Genomic DNA, 12,292 nt, shown 5'->3' with positions numbered 1-12,292 from the left:
CGCTATAACATCTTACAACGTATATGATTGATCGCATAGTAGAATGTACTTACTTACCTGCCTTCTACCTCTCTTGCCTCCCTACCCCCTATCACCTATTCCCTTTCTCTTCCCCTCCTCCCACAACTACGTTTGCAACAAATATAACCCCCCAATCTCCAATAATCTTGTCTACTCTCTTCTCTTCCCCTTTCCCTCTACCTCTTCCTCTCCCCTCTCCCCTCTCCCCTCTCCCCTCTCCCCTCTCCCCTCTCCCCTCTCCCCTCTCCCCTCTTTTTATAAGCTATCATCTCCTAGTGAAAGTAGAATAAAATGTTAATATCAACCCCATCCCTATCCCCATCCTCAACATTATCAACACTACTACCAACATCATACATGCATATATACACATAAACTAAACAATCAACAACTCAAAAATCTGGACACTTTTATAATCTCTATAGCTCGACAAGTTTCTTCGATTATCGTACTAACTAACAATTACCAACAATGGAATATCATCATTGGTTGCTTTGTAGTACATAAACTTTTGCCCAACTTTGTCCCAATAACCCTCATAAAATATGATATGCAGACTCAACAATAAAACAATTTTGCGAAAATGCTGTTAAACTATTGGTTTATTCATCAAAACTAATAGAATAACGCAGACCGCAAACATAAAGTTGTGACTTTCAAACCCGGCAAAATAATCTGAATGCCCCATCTCCTTTCTTTGCCTGTTACTAAAGAAACTCCTTTTGTTTTCACGCACCGTGAAGCCTAACAGCCACACCCGGATCAAACCCCTCATGCGTGTATGACAACTCCCCAACCCCGTTCCGTTTGCGTGTAGAGTAATGAAAAATAAAGTGGCGTGTATTCAATCCCCCAAGGAGGTAGTAACAGCCATAACCAAATGCGAGAGAATACAACCATCCACCACCCCATGTACCGTGTTTTCCACATAGAACTACGTGATCATCAAATATTTGCATCATGTACGGCAGCGAACCGAATAGAAAAGGTCCTTCTAAAAACTTTGAAAAGGAAAACTTGCAAACCCGAACAACCTCAAACGCGAACCCAGATATGATACATATGATACGACTTAATGCTCATACTTAGTTTGAGCTGGATTAGCTACAGTGAATGTTAGCTCGGGGTCAATCAGTGGGGAGAAATGAGGGGATAATGACATTGGTGGCTATACATATGGTTTGAAGACCCGTAAGGCGAAGCTGGGTACCCGGTGTAGTGATCCATGTTTGGCTGGGCATTGCCGTAGCCTTGCAAATGTTGGACGGAAGAAGCTGGTGCTTGGCTTTGCTGGTATTGGTTTGGAACCTGTGCACCAGGTTGATACCCAATAGGGTTGGAAATGGGTGGAAGTTGGACAGTCGACCGCGAATAGGCCGCAGAGCCGGCCTCGGGATGGGCTTCCGGAACAGCGGGAGCACCACCGGCACGAGCGACTTCTTGCTCCTTGCGTTGCTGTTCCTCCTCCTTCTTGCGAGCTTTCCACTCCTTTCGAATTTCTTTGAATTCTGCGAGCACCAGACGTTAGCTTGCCAATGTTTCACGACATATTTTTGATCCATGCTAGTGAGCAAGGTTATCGCCAATCGATGTCAGACCTAGTCCAACGCCTCTTGTAACCACCCGCAAGTGGCACTTGGTCCGGTCAAACTATCCGTCAAGGCAATGTGAAAACTCTGAAGGGCACATGTAGAAATGGCGAATAATTCTCCGACGGCCCAACCAATGAATGTAGAATTGCATGTAAAAAAAAAAAAAAAAATCAAAAAAAATCAACATACCTTCTGGTGTACGTTTGTTTCCATGGGATTGCATGGTTACGTGAGCATTAAGATGGTTCAATGTACCATACGCTTTCTCACAACCTTGGTGTCCACACTTATACATACGTTCAATTTCTTCAAATCGTCTTCTAGGTCGCTTCTGCTGACTAGAACCAGGGATTGGGACAAATGAGTAAATCTGGGGTAAGCGCGCGTCCTGTTAATTCTTAGTTGTTCTGCAAAGTGACATTGAAAGAAAAGATAGATCGCGGTGCAAGTGACGCGTCGATTCTCGCGCCGCGTTCTGCACGTCAAAACAATGCGACGCGCGCTTCAGATCTCACGCGCGGAATGCGCGCACCGTGAACGGGATAGAAGATGAGACTTACTTGGCTGGGTCGTCCTGCGGAAGCTGGGAGCGACTGGGCTTGAGGACTGGCAGATGTATAAGGAGTTGGGACCATGCCGGCTGGATGGTTTGCGACATTTGGGTGATTTGGGTGGTTTGCGACATTAGGATTAGGGGCAGAGGGGTCGGCGTAACCGTGCCAATTGGGTCTTGGTTGCGAGTACATCGAGCCGCCGGAATGTGTCGGTGGGTATGGGTGATGCATCTGTTCTTGTGCGGAGTAGGTGGCGTGTTGTGGGTTGTACGGAGGGTAAGTTGGGCTGGAGGCAGCAATTGATGGATCTATAGGAACATCCTGGTCAGACTTGATTTGCGAAGATTGATGGGTTGAACGGCCATCTTGCAAAGGTATTGACGGACTTGTTGGTTGAGCCATTCCTCCACTGCTATTGCTATTATTGTTCGAATAATGTGCTCTGTGTAAGTGATCAAAGTTGGCTGAACGCGCCGACGATGGGGGGTAAGCAGCACCGTACTCGGAGGTTGGAGTGGCTGTTGTTGAGTATTGGTTCGAACGAACGTCTTGATGTTGTGGTGGATACTGCGCAGCAGATGTATTATCTGCAGGGGAATCTTCAGATTGAGCGTCTGTGAAGGCGTGTGGATAGGGCGTTTGCAAACCTGACTGCGTGTATGCGGTAGACCCTCGTTCCATAGAGGTGTGTTTCTGACCGTTTGTATATGCCCCAATAATCGTACTTATGTTTGCTTCTGTCTCGTCAGGGGGATTCTTACTCTCAATGTCGTTGGTGGATGTTGAAGGTAAAGTATTATTGAAGGGATGCTGTGTGGAGGCCAGGGACATATCACACTTGGAAAGATTCTTTAAGTATAGACTTGACGTTGCCTAGTGTATACTTCAAGGAGAAACTTATAAGTCCGTCGAAAGTAAGAAAGAAGAAGGTATGATTTATTTTTAGAATCGAGGGAGACGGATGTTCTTTAAGTAGTAGGCTCCTTGAGTGTGATGCGAAGAGAAGTTGATGGAAAAGACAATTGATTGGTCGAGATCCCAAGGAGACTAACTTTGAGGAGAGAGCAAACTTATGATGCTTGGACTGAGATGGAATATGGGTCTTTATGGGATTTAAAGTTTAGTAAATAGTTGAAGATCGAAACTCTGATGATCAAGTTTGGTAGTGAGAAGGTAGTGTGTGGAGTATTCCCAGAATGGACAAGACTCGAGGACTAGAGACTGGAGTTGGCAAAAAGTTTCCGAAGACCGGTGTCTTGGGAAACCGAGTCAAGTTCGAGTCAAGTTCGAGTCAAGTGTCTAAAGGTTCGCGGTGGGTTGGGAATATTTTGACGATGATATGATGATCTAAAGATTTTTTTTTATTTTAAAAAAAGAGGTTGACGCTAGTGTGTAGCGTGTGGTGTGTGGGTGTGTAATAAAAATCACCGTAACCTTTTTAAGAGTTTGTTTGGGAGAGGATGATGGGAATTGGAAATCAAGAAGTGTATGTAATAAGGTAAGAAGGAGGGCGAGCGTATAATAAAATGGATGAATGTGGTTTGGATTGATTATTGGGATTGCCAATTCGAGGTAAGTGTGAGAGGTAGTGTGAGAGGTAGTGTGAGAGGTAGTGGTAGTGGTAGTGGTAGTGGTAGTGGTGGTGGTGGTGGTAGTAGTAGTGGTAGTAGTAGTGGTAGTAGTAGTAGTGTTGTAGTAGTTGTAGTGTTGTAGTAGTTGTAGTAGGTGAATTGATGAATTGATTTAATGGTGGATGATTGATGGATTGATGGATGGATTGATAGATGATAGATCGAAGGTGGTGGCTTCTTCAATGATCAAAAGGTAATAAAATAAAAAAAGGTAAAATCTTTTTGGGGATTTCTCAATCAATTCTTCCTTCTTATTAATAATCAAAGAAAGAGAAGAGAAGAAGAAAAAAAGAAGAGAAAAAAAAAGATCAGAGTTTTGTGGAGTACCTTACTGTACCGTACTGTACGTGCCTAGGTAGGTAAGAGTGAAGGAAGAGTGAAGAGTGAAGAGTGAAGTAAAAGTAAAAGTAAAAGTAAAAGTAAAAGGTAAGAAAGAGTAAGAGTGGCTGATGCTGATGCTGATACTGAGTGACTACTGATGATTGATGGGTTGACTGATTGATACCGATTTCATACGATACTTGAGAGGATACCCGTGGACTCTCTCTACCTAACCTAGGACAGTACAAGACAGGCCAGGACAGGGTGGGTACCGATGGCTCCGTAATGATGAAAGTGCCTCAGAATGATCAGAGCAATGATCGTCAATTAATAAAATTGAATCGAGAAGAATTGTTTTGTTTCTCTTTTTCCTTGGGCTGATGAAGAAATGATGAAAAAAATAAATAAATGAATTTCCAATGCGGTCTCCACAGTAAAAAGGGAATAAGAATAATAGGTAGGTAAGAAGAAGAATAATAAGAAGAAGAAGAATAATAATAATAAATTCAACCGAATAAAAATTTAAAATAAAAGTTGAATTGAATTGAATTGAATTGAATTAATTGAGTTGAATTGAATTAAATGGATTTGGACGAATCAAATCAATCAAATCAATTGTTCACCCGCAAAATTCGATAAAAGCGGGAAAGTGGCAAAACCTGTATTACCGATTTCCGAGTATGCGATATCCTTGCAAGGTACCTACGTAGGTAGTAGGGACAGTGCTAGGAAGGTGGGTAGGTAGGTATTTATTGTATTGTATTGTATTGTTTGGTGATCCACTTTTCGCTTGGAGATGTGATTCGATTTTAGTAAAGTCTTGGGTGTCAATCTATGGATTTCGTGCGTGCCTACGGTTCTGGTAATTCGGCTTCTTCTGCTTCGGTTTCTGTGTCTTGAGTCTGTGCTTTTTAAAGTTTCGCTTTATTGTAGTGGCGTCGTAGATAGCGCGTGCGTAGTGGTGTCGTAGTGTTGTAGTGTCGTAAGTAGTATCTTAGTATCGTAAGTATCGTGAGAATGGTCGCTCGTCCTTGGTGTGTATCTAGAACTCAGGTAGACTGCAACTAGGATTCTATTCCGATCTTCTCCTATACTTTTACCCCCCTTGACTCAAATAGGGAATAAATTCGTTAGATCCGATTCAATTTTAGTTCCAAAGAGCTTGCGGCATCAGAATTGTTCACTTGCAGATGGTATTGTGAACAATTGGCAATGGGAAAGAAAATGATTTCTCGGTATGCTTGGGTTGGGATAGTGGATGTGGGGTTCGGAAAACTTTCTTTCTCTTTTCTTTCGCTTCAGTTCAGTTCGAAGAAAGAAAAAAAAAAAAAGGTATCATTGACCGAGTGCTCTCAATGGCTTGTTCGAGATTCCACAAATAATGAATGAGTAAGCAACGATGATGATTCCTTGGCTTAGTGTCAAAGATGTTATGTTGCGTTGGGGTTGGGGATGGGGAGACGGAAGAGGTAGGAGCTAGACCAGTTGGCGCGTGGCCGTAGTAGATATGGGTGACTTATTAGCAATTTGCAAATTCGGGATATATTACCTGTATCTACTAGTTGAAGTTGACACCAAGGTTTATCGGCTCTTCAAAAATGATCGTTCTTTGGAATCGACCGTAAGCCCTAGGTAGTAGGATAGGCCGTTGAGTGTGATAGTCTGGCAGTGGGAGTCCGGCAATAATGGTAGTAATAATCGTTGCACGCCCGTTTCGCAATGGATGGCCAACCTGGTAAACTTGGAAATCGCTGGGACTGAATCGTGTATGCGCTATGCCTGTCTGAGAAAGCCTCCGTCAGCTGATAATCGCGAGGATACAGTTGAAGTGCGTCAAAATTACCTTTAGTGTCAAGTCTAAGAAGTCTCGGACCAGAGAGCGTTGTAGATCTCTTTGCAATCCTTCTTCTCACTACCAAAAATTCCTGGCGAAAAGTGTCTATGTGACAATGACACAATGCGAAGATGTCTCGTCACGGCAATTAATGTTTAATTCCTATGACTGAGAGTTGCTAAACCTTAATTTCGATGACTTCTACTGAGCGAGAATCTGGGTCTGTTCACGAACCCACTTCTCTTCACAATATTATCCTGGTCACAGTGGAGTAGGGGCGCGTTTCAATCTTTCGATATGATGATGCAGAGGAAAGTCCAGAACACTTTTTGCCGTTTGGCTGAGGGGAAAGTCGAAATCGTAGTATTACAAATACTTATGACGACGGTTTGAATTGAATTCGGGATCTCACGGATGTCTGCGGTGGTAACACGAACTGCCGTCACGTCTCGATATCTGGAGGAAGAATCTCAAAGTCTGCTTGACAATGCAGACAATCCTTTTTTTCTCCTTTTTTTCTTTTTTTCTTCTTTGGAATTCACTGAAGGCACGAAGATGTACTTAAAAAAGTGCCCGCCCTTAGGTTGAGTAAACGGATATGATTGATCTTCTTCGACTTGATACCCCTATTATCACTATATTGGCGTGTCGTGTAATGGTTCTGTTCGTCCGATCTTGTCTCCAAAGTGGTGGATATAGGACAAGTAATGACAGGAGACTTGTACTGTAGCTCTTCCAAATGGAGAATCGTTTCTGTTGATACTGCCGTTTGTAGTGTACGGGTTTGGGCCGTGATTGGTATGGTATCGAGGGAAGTTATAGCGTATGCCCGACCACAAATACCCAGAAGGATCTTGGTGTGGGTGGTTAGTTGGATGATCTGAAGAAATTCGTACGATTACGGTTATTTTATCCAGTTGATATCCCCTAAATGTCTGGGCTAGCAAATAGCAGAAACTACCCACGACGCGTCGTGCCCTCTTTTGTGTTAATAAACAATTCTCGGAAGTGAGTCGAGGGATAGAAGTACGATAGAAGTTTCGCGTCGTCGTAGACCTCTAATTTGTATCTTTGTAAATAAAGGATTGAAATTGCCTCTATTCACAATGCTTTGATCGATTTGTTGTAATGTATATTTGGTGCTTGATGGCAGAGGGAGGTGAAGACTGGATAAATCCCGTCTGTTGGGCCCGCAAAAATGATTAATGTTGGACAACTTATATCTGTCAGCATGAATCAATTAAAATTGGGTGAAGCAGATGCGCATAAGGCGCAAATGCACTCTTTACGAAAGAGATCAAAAATCTTCTCCTGACACAGAGATTGGAAGTTTCAAAGCTTCAAAAAGTCTTTGATATTGATTGATAGCGATGTCATTGTTGATTTTCGCATGGGAATATTGTCTAATGATGGAAGCTAACTTACAGTGACTAGCGCAAAGAGAGAGATATCAAAGCCTCGGATGAATCCTTGGCAAGCCCCTGCACAAATGCGAAGCGTTGATGGGGAATGATAAGTAAGTCGTCTTATGATTAATCCTTATACACGTGATATCAATTGACAGTTCGATAGAAAGCTTCGATATAGCTTAAATCGATTTAGGAATAGATGAGTTCAATGTTATCAATCTCGAAGATTTAGTATGGATGCGGCACTGCGTATGCCGATGATGTGGCGGTAGCGTTGTCGGAGGGGATGGTTGAATAACGCTTGTGTAGGCGACCCAGAGGTGCGGGAAGCGACTATGATTTGGGGTCCTCTGGGGGGGGAGGGGGGAGGAATTAGTCTAGGCAATAATGCCAGAGCTAAGTCTAGTACTTACTTGGATTAGGCGTTTGTTTCTAATGGACGACAATCGCGCGCTTCGTTTCAACTATTAACAAATCTTGCTACTCTGATCCAAGTCTAGTAGATGCTTTAGTTAGTTTGATAAATTCGTCTATCGTGATAACAGGGCTCAAGCAATACAGTACAGTAGTGCTAGACAATCCATGGATGGAGAATATGGAGTTGGGTGGGAGACTACTGACGTGCGTAATGGCCCTGGTTTGTGTTCAACAGTTTTTCTTCACTGTCGGCTGCCCCCGAGTTGTTGTCTCTCGGTATATGCTAATGGAAAAACTAGGAAGAAGGGGGACTAGGGAGGTAAATAAGGGTCTGGAGTAAGAGGGAACCCAAAAAAATTGGAAAAGGGTTAGCTGATGTTTGATCTACTTCGAGTCGGTCAAAGAGATTACTCGCACGAATGCTTAGAAGGAAATTGGTGTTCTAGTGAGAATGTTTTGGAAGGCCTGGGCTGAGAGATGCGTGTCAACCCTGAATATGCGTGCTCTTAGCGTCAGAAAATAGGATGGGGTGTGTGCCAAGGATGAAAATGTAACGAATAGAACGAATTATACAGGTCAATCAGTGTAACCAGCGGTCGGCCAGATTTCATGGGAAATGTGAACTAGGAAGAGACTAGGATCAAAGACTCCTGGACGTCAGTCGGTGACATGTTCATTTTAACCACTCGCTCAAAGTTAAACCAGGGGGTCCACGTTTATCGAGGGAAGGATGGGGAATATTTTGAATGAAAACTCCGTAGTTTTCAAATTGCCAATATTGGCAAGCTAAGCCTTGACGTGAAGGAAGTATTGAATGGGATCATACGCTATAGGTCTCAAACGAGAGAATGGTAGCCATTTCTAAAATTTGATCATGTACGATTGAGCATGTTGTGACGATGCGATAATGGGATGATGGCGAGTGAGAAAGTTTTACAAAGAATGCCTAGGATGCAGGTGGTGAGAGTCGCTGATACTGTACATGATCGATTGGAATCATCTAGGAATGGTTAAGAAGAGGCATGATATATCTGATATATAGTCGCATTTGATATGTATACCTAATTCTCAGGTTCTCTTGGCACCAGAATGGCCTCACTATCATATCAATCTTTCGTTTCTCGTTTCTCATTTGGACAATACAATGAAGGGGGGGAGGGTCAGGGTTGGGGTTGGGGTTTGTGGATGAGTTGTCATCCAACTCCATCATAAAAAACTTTAAAAGATTGATGTATAATCCATAGCTGATTGCGGATTGATGATCAACTGGGTACCGCATAGCCTACTCGTTGGAGGATGTCGCTGCACTGAAACGAAACGAAACGAAACGAACCGAACCGAACCGAAGCTTCCTTTTCTCTCCATCCCCAATTGGCATGTGATATATGATTGTGTTCGGTTTCGTTTGTCTACGTAACCAACGTGCAGGAGTTGAGTGGTGGCAAGCCTCATGATTTGACAGATATGTACCTCTACTCCTTCTTGCCGCCGCTGGCTATTGTCTAATCTGGCTGCATTCATTACTTTATTGATGATTTGTGCTCGTTTTCTGTCATATCAGATATTTCGGGGATTTATTGGATTTGTCGGAATAACTGTTTGTCCTCCTTCCCTTGACAACTTAATGGCGACTTTTATTGGTTGACACGGGTGAGTTCACGATGAATCACTTTGCATTTTGATCCTGATTTGGGATGACCACTTCAGCTTGCCGAGATTGAAGTTATCATCTCATCGGATTTAAATGCTGTGAAGAGAAATCGATGCGGATTACGATTTTGCGAACGTTGCAACTTGCAAAATAATAATGTCACTCCATATCACTTTTTTTCCATCTTTCTCAGCTGACCAACAAATATACATGGCACCAGGGGGGGAATCTGTCCACTTTCAAGCTCTCTGTCCGCACATTCCCCTGCTATTCCGCTCTCTTCCCCTCTTTCTGATTTTTCATCTCCACTCTTGTCCCATAATTCGTCTTCTAAGATGATAAAAGATGATCAATTCGGACGTGCCCAGCCAAACAATTGAAGAAAATGTCCGTGACTTCCGCCGACAGGATCCAGAGACGGAGTGCGCAGCGTGGATTATCAAGGATGAATCAGAAATCCTTCGATATTGAAAGGCAACAAGTGATCGCAAACGAGAAATATCTTTACCGTTCGGTTCCACTATCTTGTGGTACTCTATACTCGCGACATTCGACCGAAAGAGGAGAAACAGGATGCACATCCCATCCATGATCCATCGTTGAATGTATTTCTCGGAAGAGCGGACATTGAATACCACCAGGTCACAATTTCACAAAGTTACAGATGCAAAGCAACACTTATCTCACATCTGCCGTTACTTTAGCAAGGGTTCGTTAGGATAGAATATGTGATATGCGGTTCTGCGCCTGCAGCTTTCCTCACTCGGTGAGATGTGTGTGGCTGAAAGGGCGCAGTACGCAAAAGTGGGAGAGTAATGAGTGGTGCGAAGGGGAATTCCTAGTCATTGCTAACTTCCGGGACCGAGTCGAAAAGATCATAAAGTTTTGAGCAGAGCATATACATGGCATTGAAGTGGTTCTGAAGACATGTCGTCCAGATTGAACCTTGAGATATTCCAGATCTTAGTTCTCAAATAAGCATTTTCATGGTACTGAAATCATAGTGTTGTGCACTTGAGTCGTGGCTTTGTGTTAACTAAAATCGTTCACCCGCAGTAGCAGCTCCCGACATAACGGTCATGGGAATCCATTAGCAGGCCTTTGGTTTGATTATCTACTATGCGCGTCTGTGAGTGGTGGAAGCGACTTAGTAAGAGATAAAAATGGGATTATGGGAATTATGGGAAAAGCATCATTTCTCAAGGGCGACGCCTATTTTACCCAAAGAACCAGGGGAAGATGAGACTAGATAGATCGCCATTTAGGGGCGATCTAGTAGCAACTTGTTTTGATATCAGAACAATTAGCATCAAACTTAATAGATATCAAATTGTTCATGAAGTAAGTCTCTTGAATAACAACTACCTTGATCATACAACAACCACAACAACCGTAACAACAACAGCAGCAGCAGCAGCAGCAGCGACAATGAAAGACACTTGACGCCCCCAAGACTGGGATGAATTATGAAAATATGATAGATCATATTTCTCCAATTTTCACTGCATATTTGGATAAAAGGAGTTGTATTCAGTGATCCATCATCCATCCCTCTATGAATGATATGTGGCACGATCATCGATCCATGATTAACCTTTCTACTGTTATTTCAAGCAGGTATGTGCGACACGGCAATCCACTCCCACCCATCTTTTACATTTTATTTCCTGTCCCTTTTGAGATCCTCGTATATGTTGACGAAACAAATTGATATGAGCATCACAAGAATCCCTGGAAGGCTTGAAGCACGCACATACATACAATCTCCATTTCTCGGACTACGAGTACTGTATGGGGGATTACGAAAAGCATATGACCCAATCATTTAGCCCCCAAATCTTGATTTTTTGTTTTTGACGAAGAATGGAGCAAATGGATCCAGAATTTGGAATTGAAAACGCATGAACTCAGTGTTCAGTGTTCAGTGTTCAGTCTGCTCAATCCCCACATGTAGGCTGAGGGGGGGGGAGAGCTCGGTGTCAAGACTCAAGACAAGTCTACGCTTTGCGCCAATACCATGCCATGCCTCTCCCAAATTGTCTCAATGCCTGAATTGGTTTGATATTGAACATTAAACATTAAATATTAAACATTGACCGGACTCGATTGATCAGTGATCTGACCAAGTCCTTTCCCCCATGTAACAAATTCTTCTTCGGCGAAAATGATGATACAATACGTAAAACGACCGGGAAATCTTCTCCCTATATTCCATACAAATCCCTATCTCAGTTTGTGTTACATGATTGTAACTTCAACTGCCAATCAAAACATTCCAATATCCAAAAACATCTCCATGGAGGTGAACCTGGGAAGAGAGAGCCATAGCGTTGTCTAGAACTGCACGAAATAATCAAACTTGCTTGCTTCAAAGTACATACACTCTTGTTTCTCATATATTACTCATCGAACGTGGAAGGGAAAGTGTGTATGTAGAAAGATTGTGTAGATTGTATAGATGGTATAGATGGTGCAGCGTGCACAATGCACATACACACATACACACACACTTACTTACTTACTTACTTACATGCATCTATCTACTCGGTACGCACATTTATCCATCTGTATTCTGGAGTTGCCAATATGGAACTGGAGATAACCCGCCTCGAGCCCGTCTGTGAGTCTGTGAGTATGTGACTTTCCTTTCTTCGTATGCGCTCGTAATTAAAGTTTAGCCCGTTACTCGACTCATGTTTAGGTGGCAAAATGAGGAGCAAGGTATACGGCATCACAAGGTTTAGTGTCGATGCTACCCTGTACATCGTCTTGCATACATGAGAAAGGACTCGAATAGTTTCCCCTGTCATGTCGTAGCTGCCGCTTTCCAGACTCAGTTCCAATCCCTCCCACCTCCCTTCA

At 43.0% G+C, this 12,292-nt stretch overlaps 1 protein-coding gene across 1 annotated transcript; it reads right to left on the bottom strand.

Annotated features, from left to right (window-relative positions):
- Positions 1-317: 317 nt before the first annotated feature.
- EAE97_000704 (uncharacterized protein) lies at positions 318-2,998 on the bottom strand (the record flags this gene model as incomplete). Its single annotated transcript, XM_038871214.1, has 4 exons — positions 318-1,125; positions 1,182-1,529; positions 1,803-2,001; positions 2,174-2,998. The coding sequence occupies 4 exons, from the start codon at positions 2,996-2,998 to the stop codon at positions 1,094-1,096; spliced, it is 1,404 nt and encodes a 467-aa protein (XP_038738575.1). The 3' UTR covers positions 318-1,093.
- Between the last annotated feature and the right edge of the window lie 9,294 nt (positions 2,999-12,292).

Source organism: Botrytis byssoidea, assembly GCF_014898295.1.
Source record: "Botrytis byssoidea strain MUCL 94 chromosome Unknown BBYS_001, whole genome shotgun sequence".
In the NCBI taxonomy this organism is placed as follows: domain Eukaryota; kingdom Fungi; phylum Ascomycota; class Leotiomycetes; order Helotiales; family Sclerotiniaceae; genus Botrytis; species Botrytis byssoidea.
Note: the sequence above shows the minus strand (reverse complement) of the source record. Positions and strands in the feature narration are given on the sequence as shown.